General features: G+C 36.0%; 1 protein-coding gene across 1 annotated transcript; it reads left to right on the top strand.

The window, feature by feature from the left end:
- Positions 1-207: 207 nt before the first annotated feature.
- LOC128506667 (interferon-induced GTP-binding protein Mx1-like) lies at positions 208-22,663 on the top strand. Its single transcript, XM_053477231.1, has 12 exons — positions 208-480; positions 8,012-8,146; positions 8,838-8,989; positions 9,149-9,287; positions 9,395-9,593; positions 9,806-9,884; positions 9,968-10,090; positions 10,811-10,952; positions 11,068-11,226; positions 15,550-15,626; positions 15,802-16,059; positions 22,240-22,663. Exons 1-12 carry the CDS (start codon positions 291-293, stop codon positions 22,453-22,455), a joined length of 1,869 nt encoding a protein of 622 aa, XP_053333206.1. The 5' UTR covers positions 208-290; the 3' UTR covers positions 22,456-22,663.
- Positions 22,664-23,825: the final 1,162 nt, after the last annotated feature.

The following is a 23,825-nucleotide window of genomic DNA, read 5'->3' as shown; positions in this document are numbered from 1 at the left end:
CATATTGATGCTTACTTAAGTTTTACTCTTACTGTATATATGAGCTGGCAACATTTTTTTTTCTTTTGTTCGTTTGTGCTTGCCGCTCTTGTGATTGGCTAATCCAAGGAACTATTTGTTAAGAATTTGCATGATGTGTAAAGCATCCTGGTGCACAGGTTTACCTTTTTCAAAAAACACACACAGTAGAAATAATCGAAGCTTCGTAAAGCCACCCTTTAAACGAAAAAATATATATATTACATATTAATAATTGAAGATATATTCGCTGAGTTTATCATCTGTCAGAGATGAGTACTAGGCTAAATGAGCACTATGAGAAGAAGGTGCGTCCGCACATCGACCTTACTGACTCCCTGCACGCTCTTGGTGTGGAGACGGATCTCAAGTTGCCTGCCATTGTGGTAATTGGAGACCAGAGTTCGGGGAAGAGCTCGGTGCTGGAGGCCCTCTCTGGGGTCCCACTGCCATGTGGGAGTGGTGAGTCACCATTCATCAACAATAAAGCAATGTTGATTTATTCCTTACTCCTATATCTTAACTTGTCTCTTTCTCAAATGTTAAAATTCATAAATGAAGAATGAAAGCAGTGTTGTGAAGTTTAGTCCAAGCACAATCAGTTAAAAAAAATACTTACTCGTTGTTCGTGAAGGGTTAAATAACGAAAGAATCGAATGAGAAATATGGTTATAGAGTATTTATTTATTTAGGTTTTTTTTTGGTTTGTTTAAAAATGACACTTTGAAAAAATATTTATGAAATAATTAGTATAATTATAAGTGTAAAAAAAAAAAAAAAAAGTATTATATATTATGATGGTCCACATGTAGAAACAGTTTTTTTTAGGCTGCTGGTTCTCGATTGAATGCCTTTGAAGCATCTGTATGTTGGCAGTCTGGACAGCATTCTGTGTACTGGGTAATTTTAAAGGGGGTCAAGTTTAATGTGTGTGGCTAGCTACAGGGGCAAACATCTATGTTGTCTAGAGAAATCATTTGTTAAGGATTTTCATAATAGGTTAAGCATCCTGGTGCATCCAAGTTTCTGTTTTCCAAAAAACACACAGAGTGGAAACAGTCAAAGTGTGATTGTGACATGCTGTAGTCTGTAGTATACCTGTAGTCATATTTCATTAGTTTTGCTAATCGTTTTTGTAGTTTTAATTGTAATTTACCAGTCCTGTAAATAAACCTAATTATTGTAATTTGTGAGTGTTTTTTTTTGTCTTTGATAACATAGTTGCACCCACCTCATAAATGACCTGTCCTTTTTTTTTTTTTTTGTAGGGTAATTGGCAAATTGCATGTTAAATAAAAATGATTTGATTAAAATATATAATTCAAAGTCTCCCACCTTCATGGCAGTGTCTCACATTGCCTCTTATTTATTAAAAACAATTATTTTTGATGAATAATTTTATATAGATGCTTTTCTTATCTAAATATGTAAAATCATTAAAGCAATAGCATCATCCACTGACTTATTTTAATAACTTGCAAATTAGAGAAGAGAAGAGAAAAAACAGATCGGAGCCAGAGGGTGATAGTCATCATTGTGATGATGTAAATCGTTAAAAGCGCTATACAAATAAAATCGAATTGAATTGAATTCCACGGGCTGCAGACATCTTAGGGACAAATTGTGGTCTACATGCAGCATGTAGATTAATTTTGGGGACAAATTAAATGAGTCTGTAAAAACTTACTCTAGCTGCCTGGCAAATGCTTTAAGTCATGGATGGGTTAACTATCATGAAATAGAAGCACACCAGGCACAAATTGCAATCCACAGGTTGTTTCACTGCAGGGAAGTGGTTGCTTGACTCAGACTGAGCATAGAAAATTTTCTTCACATTGGGTAGTGAGGCAAATAAGCCTCCATTGCAGATTTTCCCACCTTTGTAATCTATGAAAAAAATTACAAAACTTGAGATCAGGTCCTTGGTAGTTCCTCACAACCTCTGATGGTCTAAAGCTATGCCTGTATGCTGCCAGGTTCCAAACTAACAGTATAGGCTGAATTTAAAGCTCTGCATTTATATTAACTTTAACTCAGGATGTGTGGTTCAAAAAGGATATGATACAGATTTTTGTAATAATGTGTTCAGTGCATATAATGTATTTGTGATAAAGTTAAAACATTTATTAATGTCTTTGTTTGCTATTTTCCAGAAAATCTGCCAGTCAGTGGATTGGAAATAGTCCTGGAGTGTGCCTCCTAATTATATTATATACTTCTGAGGATTTTTTTAAAATTTATTTATATTTTTATATATGTCATAAAAACAAATTTAAATTCAAAATAACTTTGGGACCCAGGTTTTATAGGAAAAAAAAGGCTGCATGCTTCCTGCCAATTAATCTGAACAATTAATCTGCACTGTAAGCCCAGACAAGTTGAGTTTACTTTAAAAAAAATTAAGGAAACTGGTTGACCTTAAAATATTAAGTAAGTCAATGTTTAATGAAAACTTAAGTAAGTTTAACTTAAATGCTAAGTTGACTTAACTTAAAAATGTTTGTCATATCAATTGCTTTACCCAATCACACCACTTAATATCTTAAGTTGAAGTGAGAATTTTTTTTCCCATTAAACTTAAATTAGAGCTTCAAACATGAAATTCAAGAACAGGTCATGTCTTATAAACCATTTTTTTCTTTATTATTTAAACAGAGGTTTAATCATAGTCAAGGTGCAGAGCATACATCAGTCCAAAAAGGCCTGAGGCATGTTGGCCAATTTATCCATCACCACACTCCCTTCCAAGATGATGTCCACTCTTGATGGGTTAAGCTGAGGCTTTTCTTGAGGACTCACACTAGTGTTTTACTGTACAAGTCCATATTAGTTATATCCTAACTGAGAAAAAACATTAACAAAGAGAAGATATTGTCATGATGCTGTAGATTTAAAGGACGCAAACGCAGGAATGGTGAAGATACAGCTTTTCAGCTCTCTGTTTATTTTCAAAATATCTCTTCTCTTTAAAGTCAAAGTTTTCAACAAAAAACACACAAAAAGATGAAATCAAAACAAACTAAACAAACGTGCTTCTCCAGAACCTCCCCAGGCTGGGTCTGCAGACGGATACATGCATAAACACAAGAGATTAGTTCCCAAACGGAAATTGACAATCACAAGGGCTTCTTGTGAACATGTGAACATAATTAGTGCTGGGGAGACATACCAACAGTCACACACTAGGGGGGGACAAAGCTGCGGCTCAGTAGTCTGGAGACCCAGATCTTATTCCCCCGGACTGTGGAGGTACAGGCGTGACAGATATACAGTACTGTAATTAAGCAGTTACATAATGCAGTCTTGTCCAACAAAAAGTACCTCTATTTACCTCCACCTATTTATATTTTTCATGTGCATAAAATTAACCATTCTGTAAACCATTAAAGTAAAAGTTAAATACCAAGCAATCCTTAAAAAAATAACCGATTAAAGCGATTAAACTTAAAATTATTAACTTATTTTATTACTATCAAATTGCAAGTACTCTCTATTGTATTACAAATTAGTACAATATACTTACCTATAATAGTAATGCAATCAAACTTAAAATTATTTAGTACATTGTAATCGATTGTTTAATTAGATATTAAATCCGGATTTACAGTGTGTTTACCAGATTTACAATGTCTTTACTTTCAAAACAAGACCATGTGGTCAGGCAAATGTTAGCGTGTTGCGTATATAGACAGCATGTGCAGTTTTAGACAGGCTCTAAAAGCTGCTAGGACTGAGCATTTGCGCCAACTGATAGCAAGAAACAATCCCAGGTTCTTATTTAGTACAGTGGCTCGCCTAACAAAATCTAAGATGCCTGCAGAAAGTATCCCATCACAGTTTAGAAGTAAAGACTTCTTCAATGAAAAAAAACGATAGTATCAGGAAGAGGTTCAACCTCTAATAGTTGCTCATGATCGAGATCAGTCTAAAGCTTTACATTTAGATTTTCAGTGCTTTACAGGTATAGGACAGAAAGAGCTGTATAAATTTATCTCCTTGTCTAAATCAACAACGTGCCTGTTAGATCCAATCCCAACCAGATTTTTGTAAGAAGTGATGCATACTGTTGGAGAGCCACTTCTAAACATTATTAATTCCTCATTATAACTAGGTCATGTCCCTAAACCTTTCAAGTTGGCAGTTATTAAGCCTCTTCCTAAAAAATCAAATATATTAAAAATATTATAAAAAGTAGTATCAGCTAAAATATGCACATTCTTGCAGGAAAACAACATCCTCAAAGAATTTCAGTCAGGTTTTAGGCCCCATCATAGTACAGAAACTGCACTTTTTAATATTGCAAATGATTTGTTTTTAACTTCGGACCATGGCTGCATCTCAATAATAGTCTTAATTGATCTTAGTGCTGCATTCGACACTATAGATCATAATATTCTCATAGATCGCTTACAAAATCACTTAGGTATTCAGGGACAGGCATTAAAATGGTTTAGATCATACCTGTCTGATGAATACCATTTTGTAGATGTCACAGTACGCCAGGTCACGCCCATATCTCAGTCAAGTTCATGATCACCTGCACACTCCTGCTCCACGATCCATCCCGCTCCTTGACTTTCACCACCTCATCCACCGCTCCAAACACACCTGTTCTCATATCCTAATCATCACAGCTCTCTATTAAACATGCCTTCAGACACAGCTCTCTGCCAGATTATTGTGTGCTACCCATGCCCAGTATTCCAGCGTTTCTCCCTGCTTTGAACCTCCGGATCATGACCACGTCTTTGTCTCACGCTACAGATCTTTTGCCCTCACGGATTTACTGTTGCTGAACCTCGGATTTCGACCACAATCTCTGATCACGGACTTTTTGGCTCCTCGTTTTGGACCTCTGCCTTTTTATGGACCTTGAGCTATCATTTCGAATCTAGCGTCCTGCGCGATTCTTCTGCCTCGCTCAGCGGGAGTGTCATCGCCTGCAAACTGCGTGTGTATTTTCCATGTGCGCCAGCTCTGCACTTCCGCATTCCTGCCGCTGAACTCATTGACTCTAAGCGCTGCACATCAGAAATGTGAAGGGGGCATAATGTGTACACATCATGTTCGAGCACTGTTTTTTTTTCCCCTGTGCTTATAGTAACAGTATTGTCCTTGCTGAATTGTGTTGTTAGCTGCATCCAAAGCCTGGAGAAGTGGAATGCACTTTGTCAGACCTCTACTTTCAGACCTGTCCAACTTGGGTGTCCCACTTGAAGACTAAGCTCCTGCTGGTATAGCTCTTAAGGTTACTGAGGCACGCAAACTCCCTGACCACAGTAAGGTGGCAATCCCTCAGGGGGGCAACTGAAAAATAAAAATTAAATAAATAAAACAAAATAAAATAAAATATCCTTAATCCAGATTTTATCAAGCAATGACATAATATTTATTTTAGCTGGATGGTCTAATTCTCAAAAAGTTTAACCTAAAGTCAGACTTTACACCTACCATAACTAGAATATTTACAAAACTGAAAAGTTGAAGCAGATGGGCTATAGAACAGATCATATTATAGTTTTTTTTATTATACTTTTTTGCTATTTTTTATAGTAAATGAACAGCTCTCTTCCCTCCAATCCACTCTACAACAACAGTCTCCTACACGACACTACTTTAGGCTACGTCTTGATTATTTGCAAACGGACAGTGATTGGATGTTTACCGATGACTCAGAGGAGGAGTGTGTGTGTGTGTGTGTGCTTTGTGTGTGTGTGTGTGCGTGCGCTGCAGCCTGTGAATGAATTTTCCGCTCCCGCAGATCATTTTATCAACTTGTAACATATTAATTTTGTGAGCATAAATGTGCTTTCTCAACATTGAACAATCTGAAACATGAAAAATCTGAACCAGAGCTATTAAAATGTACTGTACGATAATGAGTAAAAAAAAAAAAAAACATTGGTTAAATGTTGTTTAGATCAAGTTCACTAGCTTACAATTTTATTTGTACAAAGTATAAATATAGCGTACCTCTGTATCTTTTTATTGTTATTTAAGTTCTGGCTTTAAACAAATTGTTGGGTTGCTTATGTTGGGTAATATGAGATGTAGTGGGTCATTTACAAATGAACACCTGGTTGGGTTATTTTGACCCAACAACTGGTTTATTCATTATTCTTTTGTTTCTCCAAATGGCAGCCTGCAAACTGTTCCAAATATTACTGTTATTGTGTCACAGGTGTAGTTTTAAAAGTTGTTTAGGCAAGAATCCGTGTGTATACATGTACACATATAGCAGTGGATGCACCAAAAATCCCCCTTTTTTTTTTCAACAGTTTTTTCAGCCTGTCACGGCGTGCGCCCAAATCAATATCGCTCCTTGTTTAATAGATTCGTGCACATTTCTTCCTTGTCATCCTCACTTCTTTAAGCTTTTCCTTTCCATTTTTTCCCCGTAAGACCTTGCCTCGAGTCCGTGCAAGCTCGTGCATTACACAGTCCAAATGTGGTCAGCAATATTTAAAAAATGTTTATAACCTGCATTATAGGTAAATTTTTTTATAGTCTAAATAAAAATCCTCTTCTTTAATTTTCTACGTAGTCTAATCAGCGCTTAACCGCATGCAAAATGTTTTCCAGAGCGTGATTTTGTTGTACTAAATAATATTTATGCCGTATAATCAGGGGCTCTTATTCCTATTTATCCTGGGTTGTTGTTCTTTTAGTGTTACTGTGTGTGCTTTACAATGCCAGACAACAAATGCAAATGATTCACCCTCTCCAGGTGTGAATCAGCTGTTCTTACCTATACATTCAGAGAAACTTAAATGCACCTCTCCCCACTTTAAAAACCTCTTGGATCTGAGGCTTTACTTGCATCTGAACTGATCAATATCGCATCATATCAATTTATTCCTACAGATGTACCTGTTTTACATGGAAATTTACAGGCTTGTTACTGAATGATTTACCCTGACCAAGGCGTAAGAACAATGGCAGCTGGAACCCCTAAAACAAATGCAGGATTATTTTTATAATCTAAATAAAAATGCTTTTTTAAACATGGGCTATTGTTATTTCTTTTAAATAATATTTGTTAATTTAATTTAAATGGGGTTTGGGCTCTGGGATGTTGAGCATTGTGATCCTCCTCTTTACTTTCCTACGTAGTCTCAGTGCTTAACCGCACGCATAAAGTTTTGTAAATTCGTTTAATGTTTAACTTGTATTTCATAGGGTTTTGCCAGCAGTGGTACAGCGCAACTGGGTTTAATTATTTACTATTAAAGAAAATTATGATGATCTGTCAAGGCGTGTGCCTGTAATGGGCGTGCGCTCAAATCTACTATCGCTACTCGCTGACTCCGTAGGTTCCCTGAATAAGCGGGAAAGTGACGGAGCCGCCTCTTTTTGCCGGCTGGCGATAATTCCAGAGATGGACCAGCTTCAGCTGGATTCTGCTTTATGATGGTTGGAGCTAACATGCTGCTCCTGTGCTCCCAGTGATCCAGACCCAATCTGCCCTCTGCACCTGCTGACTCGTCCCTGTACTGAACTGGACTTCATGTTAATTTAAAGAAATTCTGTTATATTGCACTTTCACCTGCATAACACAAATGATGTTATATAATTTCTATCTGCTATCACCCAAATGAGAATGGGTTTCCTGTTTAAGTCTGGTTCCTCTCAAAATTTCTTCCTATTGCCATCTCAGGGAGTTTTTCCTTGCCACTGTCGCCGTCACCCTTGGCTTGATCATCAGAGACATTTCATTCATCATTTATTCATTCATCTGATTATTTTCTAAACACATTTTTTTCACACATACATTTAAATTTCTTTCATTTTTGTGAAACTGCTTTGAGACAATGACCGTTGTTAAAAGTTTATTTAATTGAAGAGAAATATACTGTATAAATGCAATTCAGTTCATTCTCAGAAAATCAATACAATTATAGATTTTTAACAACAGAGAGAAAAGTAATTATTTGTTTTTATATTTGTCACCTCATAGGAGTGTCCCTTTATTTCTCTGATATTAACTATGCAGGTATGGTGACAAGATGTCCACTCAAACTCAAGATGAAAAAGAGCAAAAATGAAAGATCGCATGGAAAAATTAGTTACAAGGATATTAAAGAAGAAATACAAAATTCAACAGATGTGGATAAAATAATCAGAAAAGGTGTGTACAGCACCCAAATCACCCTTACAATCATGCTGTTTATCAGGATGGCTCTGATTACATCTCTGCTCTATAAGTACACTATAAAGATAGTAATATCACACAAAATCACATTTCAGACAAAATTTGGGCAATTTTTTTTTTCTTGGTGAATAAACTTCACCAAGTCAAATCTTAGGATTATGCTTGTCCAGGCATTTTATTATTATTATTATTATTATTATTGTTATTATTATTATTATTATTACATTGTGTTATTATTATTATTATTATTATTATTATTATTATCATAAGTAGTAGTAGCAGTAGAAATAGTCTTATTGTTTACAGCATGATTAAGCTAATTTTAATGAGGTCTTGGGTATGTTAAAAAGTACAAAAAAGTTTCCAGCATTCCTTGTCTCTTGACCTGCAGGAACGTTTTATAGTATAACAATATAAAATATAAAAATGAATATAGTTATGACTATATGTAATTTATTTACCTAAGGTAGTCCATAATGTTGAACACGGGGCATTTGTGATAGTATTGAAGTTTGAGTATTCCATTTCATTACTGGGTTATGTTAGCCAAATAGCTTTTAATGCATATATTTTTTAGTCTTTTTTAATGCTTAATTAGCATTGTACAATTTGTATGTAACAGTTATTTTTCAATGTTTTATTTATTATCGCCTGCATGTCATTTTAGCTCAGAATGAAATAGCTGGGGCTGTGGACATCAGTCATGAGCTTATTAGCCTGGAGGTAACATCACCCAACGTTCCTGACCTCACACTCATTGATTTGCCTGGTATTGCCCATGTGCCAATGAAAGGTCAACGAGAGGACATCAGAGAACAGGTCAATTACTTTTACTGATCATTTAATAAATCATATTTGGTATGTGGTTTACTGATTAAATATGACATTATTTATAACACTGTAAACCTAACACAGATATAATATAAACTGACAAAACAAAAACAGCTGATAAAATAAACAGTTCTGGTTTTATTTTAGAGTAAGAGCCTGATTCGAAAGTTCATCACAAATCAAGACACCATCATTCTAGTGGTGATGCCATGTAACCTGGACATTGCCACTACCGAAGCACTAAAGATGGCTCAGGAAGTTGATCCACATGGCACGAGAACCCTTGGTCTGTATTTTAATGTGGAGTAAATTGCAAAATGTAGGTTTTTTATGTTGTCTAGCTTTAACACATGCATAATATGTCTTCCATTACCTCTTGTCTGTTTTAAACAGTCATCCTAACAAAGGCTGACCTGGTGGATAGAGACATGGAGGAGACAGTGATGTCCAACATCAATAATAAGTTACTTTCCCTCAAAAAAGGATACATGATTGTCAGGTACCGAGGACAGCAAGAGATCAACAAAAACATCCCACTACATGAAGCTGTTGAGAAGGAGAAGGACTTCTTTATAAACCACCCACATTTTCGGTGCATATTTTAGCTTAGCTTCATTTTTTTAATTAATTTATTCGGCAGAAATTAGCTAATTTCTTTACTTTTACATTTTAATAAAAAAAAGTGCAGTATGCAGAATTTATATTTTAATACACCAATATTAACTATATTCACTGGTATAAGAGGTTATATTAATCTTTTTGTTGTTGTTTTAAAGTGTAAAATGCAGTTAATATTTTCAACAGGACATTGTATAATGAGGGAAAAGCCACCATTCCTAACTTGGCTGAGAAACTCACGCTCAATCTTGTTGATCACATCAAGGTAAAGTTAGTTCTTTCAGGAAGTCTACACACTGTGTAATAAACTAACGTCCCTACTTAAGTTAAAATGTGTGTTTTTTTTAGCAATCTCTACCACAAATAGATGAGCAAATCCAGATTAAGTTGGTTGAAACTCAGGAGGCAATAGATCGCTATGGGTTAGAATGTCCTACAGATCCAACAGACAAGATGATCTTCTTGACTGATGTAAGTTGCACACAAAAATGAACTAACACCAACTATAAGTATACCGTAGTTCCTGAAATTTAAAATTATATAATTTTACATGACATGGTACAATCATTTTCTAATAATGTTTCTAGATTTGTTCAACAATAGATTTGTTCAATATTGTTCAATTAGTTTGATGATAACCTGCATGTCCAGAATACTCGATGTATTGCTGTAAATATTGCCCACTCTACCTTTAAAAGCGAGTGACATTTACAGAACACTTCAAGCCCAAAACAGTGATGAGATTCTTAGCTTTAGAAAAACATTTGAACAGAGCAAACACCACTAGCACATTATGAGAGCTCAGCAGGGAGTTATTGTCACATCCTCTGTACAGTCCTAAACTATCCATCTGATTATTTTTTTTTATATAATTTTGGTACACATTTACTACAGTTGCCACTCCTGCCATTTATAATACTCAAGTGACAAAGTTTCAATAGCTTTCGTTTACTAAAACACTACATATATTACACTAAGATAACAAAAAAACATTTCATCTAAATTTCAGCAAAATGTTCTGTATAACTCTTTTGTAAATTTATATACTACAAGTAACCATGATAAGACTATAATCTTATCATGGTTACTTGTAGCATATAAATTTACAATTATTTGTTTTATATATAATTATATATAAATAATTGATTGAAGATTTTTTTTAGATTTTAAAGAACATTGTTTCTTTATTAGAAAATAACAGCATTTATTCAAGATGCTATCAGCCTTACAACTGGAGAGGAGCTGAAAAGTCTGCGGCATGTCAACATCTTCTCACGTCTGAGGAAACACTTTGATGAGTGGAAGAAAGAGCTAGATACATCAGGCATGAAATGTTATTATTAAATTTAAATATTTAACAAGGAAATTAATATAGAGGGAGGGAAAAAGGCCCACACTGAAGGTTATGTCATTTGCCTTTATCCTGATACTTTGGTGAAAATATCTAGTTAAGGAGGTCATTGATGAGGAACTACAATTGTATGAGAAAAAATACAGAGGCAGAGAGCTTCCAGGCTTCATCAACTACAACACCTTTGAGATGATGTTTAGAACCCGGATAAAGCAGCTGGAGGAACCTGCTGTTTTGAAGATGAGGGAAATCTCAGGTATATAGCATGGATTTGTTTAAGGATACTACTACTAATAGTACTAAAACTAATACTAATGTTTTTTTTTTTTTTTGAAAGATAAAATCTAAGAGATTCTATATTTTCTGAGAAAAATTCTGCAGGAGCAGTTAATAGCATTGTAGAGGCAGTAGCACTTTTCCTACAAACAAAGTGCAACCCAAAGTGCTTTATAGCATGATAATATACATACAGTTGGTGGACAGGCAGTATGTGACTTTTACCGTCGCGCGCACGCCAACTGCATTTGGGTTTGTGCATTTGCTGGATTTTACCACTAAGTGGCGCTATATAACTACAGACTGACACCTTAGGCCTTTCTCTTTCTCTTCCATTCTCTCCAGGATTTATGAGTCACAGCTCGGCTAGAGTCGCATGTAGTTGCAGATAAAATCAAGGAAACATTGTAATTAAATGGATTCATAATCACAGTATTAACATAACAGTACAAATTTATAATTAAAATTAATTAAAATATTTTTAGGATCGAATTTAAGCAACATAAACGTTAACACTGAGCCTTTAGATTTTATGTGTAATTAGAAAAGTTACACGTGTAGGGTCTTGCGTCATCTTTTATTTTGTGTTCTTTAAATTTGTAGTAGATTTATTAACTGAAATAAATGAAACTAAACGCCCATAAAATTAAAACACTGTCAGATTAATGTGCAAAAACTATATAGTAAAACTGTATAAGTTACATAGCCTTTATAAGACTCAAATTTTATTTAGGTGCGCTCACAATGACGAAAATGATTGTGTATAGAGTGATTACAACCAATACAATTTATGTTATGATAAATAAAATCTCCATTTCTTTTATTCCAGTAAAACAGTAATAATGTCAATTTTAGAATCTAGAAATTTGCAAAAATTTTAAAAAAGGCCTGAATCACTGCAGGTCTTTAAAATCCAGGTCTTAAAGTGGGGATGGGTGCATTTCAGTTTATCAGAATGTAAATGGTGAGAACAACTGATTCACACCTGGGGAGGGTGAATAATTTGTATTTGAATGTTGCCTGCCATTGTAAAGCACACACAGTAACACTGAAATAACAATATCCCAGGACAAATAGGAATAAAACAACAATAGCCCACGTTAAAAAAAGCAATTTTATTTAGACTATATAAAATAATCCTGCATCTATTTTTAAGCGTCACAATTACGAAAAAACTTTATGATTTTGTAAAATAATTAAAAGCAAACGCTATTCTGTATTGTTTTCGGTGAACTTGAGCGCGTCAGAAAATTAACCAGAACTCCGTGTTTAAGTGAATTATTAAAATGGTCAGAGTTAGTCTCTTTGCTATTTTTCCCCAACGCATTTTTTTTTTTTACTTTATGCGTGCAGATGAGCGCTATCGCTCCTCGCTTCCACCATAGGCTCCCTAGATAGGTGGCAGGTATGCAAAGGGACGGAGCCGCCTATTCGGGCCGGCTGATATGGCCGGATGATAACCTGCATGTCCAGAATACTCGATGTATTGCTGTAAATATTGCCCACTCTACCTTTAAACAGTACATACAAAAAGACCTTACAGAACAGACAAGATGTGTTTCACATTAACATTTCTTAAAATGAACAAAAATGCAAAAAAGAGGAAAAATATGGGAAGAATCATGTAAAACTAGAATAGAGTTTACAACAAGAGTGTTTTGAGGGATGCCAAAAAGGTGTGGTAATGATAATGAAACTGTAGAAAGATGCAAATGCGAATAAAATAGATGTTTAAATATGCACACTATGCAAATAAGTAACAAAAGCATTAAAAGCGAGTGACATTTACAGAACACTTCAAGCCCAAAACAGTGATGAGATTCTTAGCTTTAGAAAAACATTTGAACAGAGCAAACACCACTAGCACATTATGAGAGCTCAGCAGGGAGTTATTGTCACATCCTCTGTACAGTCCTAAACTATCCATCTGATTATTTTTTTTTATATAATTTTGGTACACATTTACTACAGTTGCCACTCCTGCCATTTATAATACTCAAGTGACAAAGTTTCAATAGCTTTCGTTTACTAAAACACTACATATATTACACTAAGATAACAAAAAAACATTTCATTACAACCAATACAATTTATGTTATGATAAATAAAATCTCCATTTCTTTTATTCCAGTAAAACAGTAATAATGTCAATTTTAGAATCTAGAAATTTGCAAAAATTTTAAAAAAGGCCTGAATCACTGCAGGTCTTTAAAATCCAGGTCTTAAAGTGGGGATGGGTGCATTTCAGTTTATCAGAATGTAAATGGTGAGAACAACTGATTCACACCTGGGGAGGGTGAATAATTTGTATTTAAATGTTGCCTGCCATTGTAAAGCACACACAGTAACACTGAAATAACAATATTCCAGGACAAATAGGAATAAAACAACAATAGCCCACGTTTAAAAAAAGCAGTTTTATTCAGACTATATAAAATAATCCTGCATCTATTTTTAAGCGTCACAATAACGAAAAAACTTTATGATTTTGTAAAATAATTAAAAGCAAACGCTATTCTGTTTTGTTTTCGGTGAACTTGAGCGCGTCAGAAAATTAACCAGAACTCCGTGTATAAGTGAATTATTAAAATGGTCAGAGTTAGTCTCCTTGCTGTTTTTCCCCCACACATTTTTTTTTTACTTTATGCGTGCAGCTGAGCGCCATCGCTCCTCGCTCCCACCGTAGGCTCCCTAGATAGGCGCCAGGTATGTAAAGGGACGGAGCCACCTATTCGGGCCGGCTGGCGATAGTTAACATTAGGCTTTCAGGCTCCGCATTATAAAAGCAAGGCGCGGAGTTTATTCCGGGAAGTACGTGATGCGGTGGAGCAGGACAGTGTGGCATGTGAGTGGGGCGATGTGATGCGCCCCAGGGACTTTAAACAGGACACTGGAATTCCACCCTTTAATCCTCGCGCTCACCGGCGCCTTCACTTCGTGCAGGCGCGCTGCCTCCACATGCTTCGTTCTGCCACTCTGCCCACTGCCACCTTTCGCCAGCTGTGTGCCCGCATGCCACATGGCACAGCCCCCGGATCTGCACGTGCACTTCATCCCTTCCCCTTTCTTTCCGTCCTCCCTCCTTTAACCCTTTCCTTCCCTATTTTACCTAAATAAATTATCCTTTTTCCTTTAAGACCTTATCTCGTGTTCGTGCTTTATGGTGCCGCCCGTGCAAATAGGCTCGAACCCGTTACAGATACCAAATCCCGAGCGGAACCTCATTTAAATTAAATTAACGGTGTTATGCAGAGCGCCGGGAGATGTACTGAAGCTCAAATTTCCGAAAACCTTACCTGTGACACAATAACAGTAATATTTAAAACAGTTTGCAGGCTGCCGTTTGGAGAAATCAGAGAATAAAGAATAAACCAGTTGTTGGCTCAAAATAACCCAACCAGGTGTTTATTTGTAAATGACTCACTACATCTGACCCAACATGAGCAACACAACAATGTGTTTAAAGTACCCGAAATAACCCAGAATTTTGGCCCAGCATAAACCACCCAACGATGTGTTTACAGAAACAACACAGCATTTTTAGTGCGTCTTTTTTGAGTTATTGTAATGTTTCATTCTGAAAGTCTATTTTACTAGTTATTTCTATATTTAAAGTTTGATGTTAATTTGAATTTATTTTTTAACATGACAATAAACAGATACAAACAGAGATAGGCTATATAACAGTTCATTCTTTGTACAAATAAAATGATCAGCTAGTGAACTTGATCGTCTGTCAAAACAACATTTAACCAATGTTTTTTTTTTATTTATTTATTATTATACAATAAATATCAATATCTCTGGTTCAGATTTTTTTATTTTTGTTGTATAAAGTTCTCAGATGTGGAAATTACAATCACTGTAGTATTTCTTTGATATAACATATTGTTAAGACCTTTTTATTGACTCAATTATATTTTAAACTGCGTAGAGTGAAAAATGTCACTTTGAGCCACCTGGCGGTCATTTCACGAATGACTTTAAAATGCAACTGATTTATTTTGGCTGCTGCCCTTTTTCCACGGCGGTGAGCGCGACGGTAATAAGCATTCTGGTTGTCCACCCACTGTAGAATAAACATAAAAGTAATTATAAATAACACAATTGAACAGAATAAAAATTATTACAATAACAAATTAATGGACTGTTCTCTCACCATGTGGTAGCATGTAGAGTGAGAATAATAGTGCACCAAGGCAGCAATAGCAAAACATATGTCATGCTTCTCAGACACATGATCTCCATTTTTTAATTGTTGGTCGCACGTGTTATTTACACAGCTCTACCAATCTGTCTTTAGATTTCATTATGGAGGAGTTCATTCAGCTAGCTGAAGCCAGCTTTTTAAAATTCCCAAATCTTCTTAAAATTACAAGGGTAAGTCTTCATATTTTATATACCAACATTACAGGCAACCTCTGCCACAGATTGTTGTCCAAAATGACAAGATTCAGTATAATAAACACAAAGCTAAGGCCTAAGAGGCTCTTTAAGCTGTCAGGGATAAATAATTTTCAACATCTGTTGGTGAGATGGTTCTTTGACCCTCTAGAACAAGATTATTAAAATAAAGAAGAAAAAGGAGTTGGAGGCAGAATCAATGCTGCGGACTCAATTTAAAATGGAGCTGATGATCTACACCCAGGATAGCATATATAGTGAAATCCTGAAGATGCTGAAAGAGAAGTTGCAGGAGGACGAGAGAAAAGCTCATGGCGTGCCTCGCTCTCATAGTTATTGTATGTACAACCTCTCAGACATTGAAGACGCCCTAGAAGAACTGACAACAAACCTCATGGCCTACTACAGCGTAAGTAATTGTTTCTTGAAATTTTCATTGGTATTACTGATTATTTTCAATGTTATATTAAACTACAATGAAGCCGACAATAATCTGGCATAATCATGATAAATACTGCATGCTACTATGAAATCTTAATTTAAAGTAATACCTGCTTTGATTTTGGACAGATTATTACAGTTCAAGAACAAGTTTAATTTAAATCATGTTAAAATCTTACGGTTGCCTACAGATCTGGTCTTTAAAAACGCACGTTTTCGGAAAAGGGATCCCACGACTTTCCGCGAGTGCGCGCGGCAAGCTGTGAAAGTGCCCTTCAATATCTGTAGGGGGTAGTCGTGTTTCAGTCTAAAGTATTGTGTGTCTACTGAAGCCGAAAAATGTTATGTCTCTTAGGCGCCCATTGACGGCAAGCGATAGAGCTCATAAACGTGTCAAGCTCAAACTGATATGTATTTATTCTTCATTTTCATTCAGAATTATTATTATTATTAGTAGTAGTTCTCCAAATTTATTATTATTATTGTAAAGCACCCGCGCGTGTGCAAAAGGACTACAAAGATGTATGATGTTAGCCTATAACAGTATTGTTTTATTGTTTTTATGCGCTTTAAACGCAGACGGGTACTCGTGGCTCAGTGGTAGGTGATTCGCCCGCCATGCGGGAGACCCGGGTTCAATTCCCAGCCAGTGCTCAAAGTTCCGGTGCTATTCGCTAAAATACCACGATATAGCCATTACATTATCAGTTTATGCTTCAGTACTAAATGCATGTTTGCAATTGAGAATTTTTTTTTCTTAAGCTATGAAACATATTAGCACTCACCTCACAGTTGCTATAATTTAATGATTATCATAAGCAAAAAGTGTAAAACAAAGGATTCACATTTATTACATTTTCACCCAGAGCGGGATTCGAACCAGGGTCTGAACGATTTTATAGGATATACGGATATTATACGGATATTATTAAAGCAACGCCACACCACGTGGAAAGCAACAAAAATGCTTCAATTTCATTGGCTGTCACTGAGTGTCAGCTATTCACGACTGGCCCCCGCGAAACACAGAATCCCCGGGCTTTGACTGCGCTTTCTCCATTCGTTATTACAGGGGCGGACTGGGACCAAAAAGTGTCCCTGGACTTCCTGGCCCACAGCAGCCCACACTATAATACATTGGCTCATTAATGTAGAGATACATTTTTAACACCAGTTACTAGTATAAAAATATAACACAATACAGAAATCAATGCTATTTAAACATGTTATTTGAAGTATCACTGAACATATATTGGGTCAAAGAAACGAAAGAAAGAACATCAAGACAAACAACATATATAAATCTATAAAGACAATATTTTAAAAGGAATGGCAATTAAACTAAACAGGTAAGCTGAAATAAAATCAGTAGCAGCCGTAGCTCACGCTAGTAAACTAGTTACTTATTTTAATTATTAGGGTGGTCAATATTAACACAAAATAATGCTGAGAAACATTATTTCAATTAATATTGACCACCATCATAATAACTAGCACAAGTTAGTGCTGCTACTAATTTTATTCTGTTTAATTGCCATTCTTTTTACTTGGCTCTGGTAGATCAGGGGAGACGTGTTGGTCATCATCAGCATGTATTATGATGTGGGATGTGGCGCACTGCTGGGTCCAGCCTCACTGTCCCTGACCTGTTATAGGCAGAATCTGTTCATTTGAAGCATTTCACAGCATTTACCTCTAAAGCTTTTTCTTATTTTCGCGTAACCTTTTCTTCTTCCTCCTTTTCATTCATGGAAATTATTATTAATTTGCTCAGAAAATTCGCTGCATCGAGAAAGGATCAATATCTAAAAATTTAAAGATGCCCACGTGTGTGGACAAAGAATACAAAAGTGTATAATCTTTAATAAAGTTAGCCTAATACAATATTGTTTCCAATGCTGAAGCAAACATGATTTTGTTTTAGTCTATTCATTGAATACAACGCGACAGCGCGCTCCGAGGTGAAGCGCACCCACAGTTACTGTAATCCCCCATCTCACCTTTACAACAGGTGTGAAGTCATCAAACCGGTTTCGCTGCTGGGGGAATTCACAGAATTGGGGGTTTTAAAAAAATTAACAAGACCGAGCAGCCTTCAGACAGGGGGTTTGGTTGGTTAGAAGCGGCGCTGACGGGTGGTGGTGGTGGGGGGGTGGTAGGGGGGGCGGGAGCGAGTCTCGCCCGCGGAGCAATTCAGTGTAGAACCGCCACTGCCTATTTTCCACCACATCATTAGCTTTTATAATGTGGAGCAAGCCCGAGATCATATTAACGTACCATTCATCATTCAAGGTTATTCATATCAGTGTATAGTAAGTGTGATTTGAAAAGTGCTATAACTCCACCTGCCACAGTTTCAGCCCAGTGGAACAATCTGACTACACGTGAAGTGCCATGAAAAAGTATTTGCCCCTTCCTATTTTTTTTCTTTGCATATTTGTCACACTTATATAGGTGGAATTTTACCTAAACACTTTAGGTGAGAACGTATAGGTTAATATGTATAGGTGAGAACAGCTGATTCACACTTGGGGAGAGTGAATAATTTGCATTTAAATGTTGTCTGGCATTGTAAGCACACGCAGTGACACTAAAAGAACAATAGGATTAATAGGAATAGAAGGCACTAAAGAGGAGGATTTTAATTTAGGCTATAAAAAAATTAACCTGCGTCTATTTTTAGACGTGCCAGCTGCCACTTTTTAGTCTTATAATGCCCACATGACATGCTGGTACAGAGCTGGACATGCCAATGATCCCGGGTTTGCACCCTGCGCTATAAAATACGAGTACGACGGCCATCCGCGGACAGCAGCTCCTGCCTCCGTCCGCTCGCGCTTGCTCTTCTTTGAAGTCTCTGGAGCGCGTTCCATTTGTCCCGTTTGCATGCCGCACTTCCGCGTTGTGTGCGCGCGTCTTACTCACACCGCGTAGTAAAATCCACTGTAAACCAACAAACCCTGAGTATTTTATAGCGCGGATGAACCCAGGATCATTAGCAAGGAGAGCTCTTCACTATTCCTGCTTAATTCCGCAGCCCCGCTTCTTCGCATATCTGAAGGAGAGGCCGCCTAACTAGTGAGCGAGGAGCGATATTGATTTGGGCGCACGCCGTGACAGGCTGAAAAAAAAAAAACTATTGTCCTCAAAAATGTAACAGATGAGGACTCTGATTAATGTGCAAAAACTATATAATAAAACTATATAAGACTACATGCCTTAATAAGACTCAACTTTTATTTAAGCGCACTCACAATAACGAAAAAACGTGATTTTATAAATGTTTGAAAGCAAATAAGCTGCGCTGTTCTGTATTGTTTTTGGTGAACTTGAGCACGTCAGAAAATGAACGCAAACGTTTTTTTAAATGGTCAGAGTCAGTCTGCTTGCTGTTTTCCCAACGCGTTCATAATCATTAGTCTACTTCTGCCGGTGCGCTCTGGAAAACTCCATGCATGCGGCTGAGCGCTGATTAAGACTATGGAGTAAATTAAAGAGGAGAATCACGATGCCGAATCAAAGTCCTGAGCCCAAACCTCATTTAAATTAAATTAACAAATACTATAAGTAAAAAAAAACAATAGCCCACGTTTAGAAACCGTTTATAAATTCTTTCCGACATGAGTTGGCCCAGTGTTATGCGCAGAGCGCCAGGAGATTTCCTAAAGCTCCGAAATCACTGAGGCATTTTTTCTTAATAACTGATGGAGGTTTTGAGCTGTATACACACGCATTTTTAAGGGGTTTAAAACGAATTAGTCCGAGCAGACCTACATGAAAGGTGAGAAGTGAGTAACTGCGCGCGCTGTCGCGGTGTATATACTGTACAACACGCGTTTATCATCCTTTTGATAAAAACGCTGCCTTTTGTAAAGTGAAAGTACGTTACAAAAGACAAACTGCTTTATTTCAGTCATGAATTCACAATCACATCACATTCCAGCTATTATTTCCAGCCGTGGTTAAATAATGTATGAAATAATTATTAAATGCTGGACACAAACAGCAAATATGATGATTATTATAAAAAGCTTGAAGAAGTTCGTGGTCATAAAATAATATTTACTTAATAATATAATATATATAGTTCATTCATGTCTTCTGATGATGTCGACACATTTTTTACGTTTTAAATAAGATGTTGGCATATTCACGAATCAGGACATTCGCATAGTTAAGACTATCAGATAGCCTACTATCAGGAAATTAATTTCAACACCATGTAAACCAAGACATTGCCATGTCTTTCACTGTTTTGTCCCTGTTAAAACATTACAAAAAATATATAAGAAACTTATTAAGAATTTTAAAGCACGAATTTGGGCATCTCATTTCATCATTATAAAAAAAAAAAAAAAATGAAGCACATATACACACATTTATCATGAAATATTTGTTGTAAAGCAAAATAAAATTCATGTTTGCTTCAGCATTGGGAACAATATTGTTTTAGACTAAGTAATTATACACAATTCTTCGTTGTACAGTACTTGGTCCGGCGTTTAAATAAAGTCCTTCCATGCGCCATCTGGCGGATATTCAGTGAAGCACAACACATTTATTTAAATTCCCGAATGTTGCTTACGGCAAGTCGCGGCGCGCCGCGCGCTAAATTGAGGCATCCCGCGGGAAAACACGCGCAGTCTTAATGACCACATCTGTATAGACTTATGGGTCCAGTATCAGTTTATTAATACATGTGGATCCTTGGATTGCGAACATAATTCGGGCTTGTATTTCAAAACATTTCGTAAATCAAAGAAAATTTTCCCATAAGAAATAATGGAAACAAAAAAATAAATACATACAAATAATTAGTGCAAAATATAAAGTAAAAATAAAACAAATTAACCTGCACTTTACCTTTAAAAAAAGTAAAAATAAATCCTGAAAGATAAGTGTTTCCGCATATGCGCGCAGGTGCTGTGTGTGTGTGTAGCTAAAGTTAGAGGAGAGGAGGATTCAGCCCCTTCTCGTCTTACACTGTAACCCCTCCTCCTCTCCTATTTGTGTTTGTCTCTTTCTCTCTCTCTCTCTCACACACATACTAATAAAAGAGCCTGTTTTATCAGTAAAATAAACAATTCAATTCATTTTTTTGTATAGTGATTTTAACAATTGTCATTGTCGCCAAGCAGCTTTACACAATCAGAAGAAGAAATCTTTCTGACCCTCTAATGAGTGCACACAAAATCACTGCTGTAAAGTAAAAATAAAAATAAATATCCTGCACTCTACCTTTGATAAGAATTGCGACAGAGCAGTGTTTCCATTAGAGAGAGAGAAAGAGAGAGAAAGAAGACGAGAAGAAGAGGGGAGGATGGGTGTTTGTGTGAAGGCGAGAGGAGGAGAGGTGTGTGTGAAGAGGCACAGTGTCAACTGCAAACTTTGTTTGTCCATGCAAACAAAGTGCAGGCTGACACAAAGAGAGAGAAAATGGATCTTTAACCTCTCTAATAAGACATTCTTTCGCTTTATACACGTGCTGTACACACGCATAATAACACAAAATAAAATATGTTTTATGCACACACACATGGTCACAGTATTATTGTAAACAGTACACGCGTGCACGGATGTTGATTATACCAGTGAGAGACGAGCACTAAGACCCAGCAGGGGAGAGGATTACCCACAATTCTGCAGTGCAAGAGAGAGGAAAACCGTTAGCTCAGTTGTGATCACATGACACTCGGCGTCAAAACAAGAAGCGCATGTGTGATATGATACTCGGCACTCGTAAACCAAGACATGCTAACTTTCAAGTCAAAATTTATTAAAATTTTTTGCTCAACTTGCGGAACACTCACAAACCACGTTACTCACAATCTGAGGTTCCATTGTACCTAATTACAAAAAAGAAATAAAACTTAAATTGGTATGAAATATAAATTCTAAATAACATATCTATCTAAATGCTAGGATATAATAAAATCTTTATTACGGGTTATTATGGTTTAAAGCTAATCTTTGTTGTTATTGTTATTGCCAAACATTCATTATATTCTTCTCATTGGTACACCACTTATACTTGTGTACCTTTTTTTATGTTTTCTGTACTAAATTTGAGTTACTGGCATTAGCATTTGGATTTAGTACAGGGCTCCATCCATAACACTGAATTGTTCTTTACTAAATATGTGTTTAGATTGTGAATAGACGTCTGGCTGACCAGGTGCCACTGGTGATCAGGTACATGGTGCTTCAGGAATCAGCCGCACAGCTGCAGAGAGAAATGATACAGCTCACACGGGACAATGACGTTAATTTTCTGCTGGAAGAAATTGATGACAACAAGATCAAACTAGACAACCTAAAAAGACTCCAGAATTCTCTGAAAGAGGCTCTAAAAAAAAGGGATTAAGTGATAGTCTTAATTGTCAGTGCAAATCTATAATCAATAATGGGGCATTTTGATTTGGGACAAAGGGTATAACTGTCAATCACAATTAAAAATACATACTATTATGATAAGAAAAAAAACCTTTATGCATTTATTTACTTTAAAACTTGTTTTTATTATTTTAACTATAAATATTTTAGTTAACATAGCTAATTAAAACATTTTTGTTTGTTTGTTTGTTTGGACATTATTCATATTAACATAACCAAAGATTCTGTTGTTTTCTATGGTACTGTGTTGTGTGTTGTGAGTGTACTTTTTGAATTTTATGTCTTTCGTTCTTAAACATGCTTGGGATTCGGTATTTCTTTTCACTTGAATTAAAATGGATTTCTTGGTGGCCAATAAATCAAGCTTTAATTGTTTTGTTATAAATATTTTAATTCCATTTAACATGTGCTATTAGAATGGTGATAAGTTAAAATTTCTTTTCCGGATCTTTAAAGCCTTTTTACATGACACATATACACGCTCATTGCCTATTGCTCAATGAATAAATCTACAAGAATAAGTGCTACTAGAGGGCCTTTAGATCAAATCAAATCAAGTCAAATGGGCGTATGTTAATCTTTAAGTTGACATGGTTAGTTTTTACAATTTGTACTAAAACACTTTTTTTTCTTTTTCTGCTAACAAAATCAAATGTAGTCTGTTCACGGATTATATGGATAATGAACACCAGAAATGCATGTGCAACACTGACCTCCTACTCCTACTGTGTGTTTCAAAACCAAAAATGTCAAAATATTGCGCAAATGTCTGAGAAAAAAATAATTTGCCAAAATTTGTGAATGTTTGAAAATGGCATTTATCTAATTTGCCATCAAACTGTTTATGTGAAGCACCTACAATGGGATTTGCAATTCATGACTTAAATACATAAAGCCTATTGATACTTATGATGTGAAGGTAAAACTTTAAACATGATGTCAGCATTTAAATGACTGCTTTTCTCACTCTTTATTAAATCTATTTGTGCATTAACTAGCTAAAGCCTAGTAACACGTGTGTGAGAGAGAGCATATGTTTCAGTAAATGTAAGGTTTTATAATATTGTAAGACATTACAATCTAATAGATTCCTGTGCCGAGAACAGACCTCTCACTGTGCTTCCTTGTGCCTTTGTAACCGGTCACTCCAGTTAGACTTTACTCTGCGTTGTGTGAATCAGACACGGGACACAGATGGTGGTTCACTGGAAGCATTTAATCTCTTCTCTCTGACACAAAGGAACAAACAGCCTTTGAGTGAGAATTGCCCTTGTTCTCTCTTCCATACAGTTCCATTAGGAAAAAGGAAGAATTACAGCATAAATAATTCAACGTATGTAA

This window comes from Clarias gariepinus, chromosome 18, assembly GCF_024256425.1.
Source record: "Clarias gariepinus isolate MV-2021 ecotype Netherlands chromosome 18, CGAR_prim_01v2, whole genome shotgun sequence".
NCBI lineage: Eukaryota > Metazoa > Chordata > Actinopteri > Siluriformes > Clariidae > Clarias > Clarias gariepinus.
Note: the sequence above shows the minus strand (reverse complement) of the source record. Positions and strands in the feature narration are given on the sequence as shown.

What these genes read in the sequence shown, in the direction of transcription:
- LOC128506667 (XM_053477231.1), top strand. Translation starts at nt 291, where the DNA reads ATGAGTACTAGGCTAAATGAGCACTATGAGAAGAAGGTGCGTCCGCAC. An exon ending in ATAAACCACCCACATTTTCG is followed by an intron (nt 9,594 to 9,805) that starts GTGCATATTTTA and finishes TATTTTCAACAG; the next exon opens with GACATTGTATAATGAGGGAA. An exon ending in AGATACATCAGGCATGAAAT is followed by an intron (nt 10,953 to 11,067) that starts GTTATTATTAAA and finishes GAAAATATCTAG; the next exon opens with TTAAGGAGGTCATTGATGAG.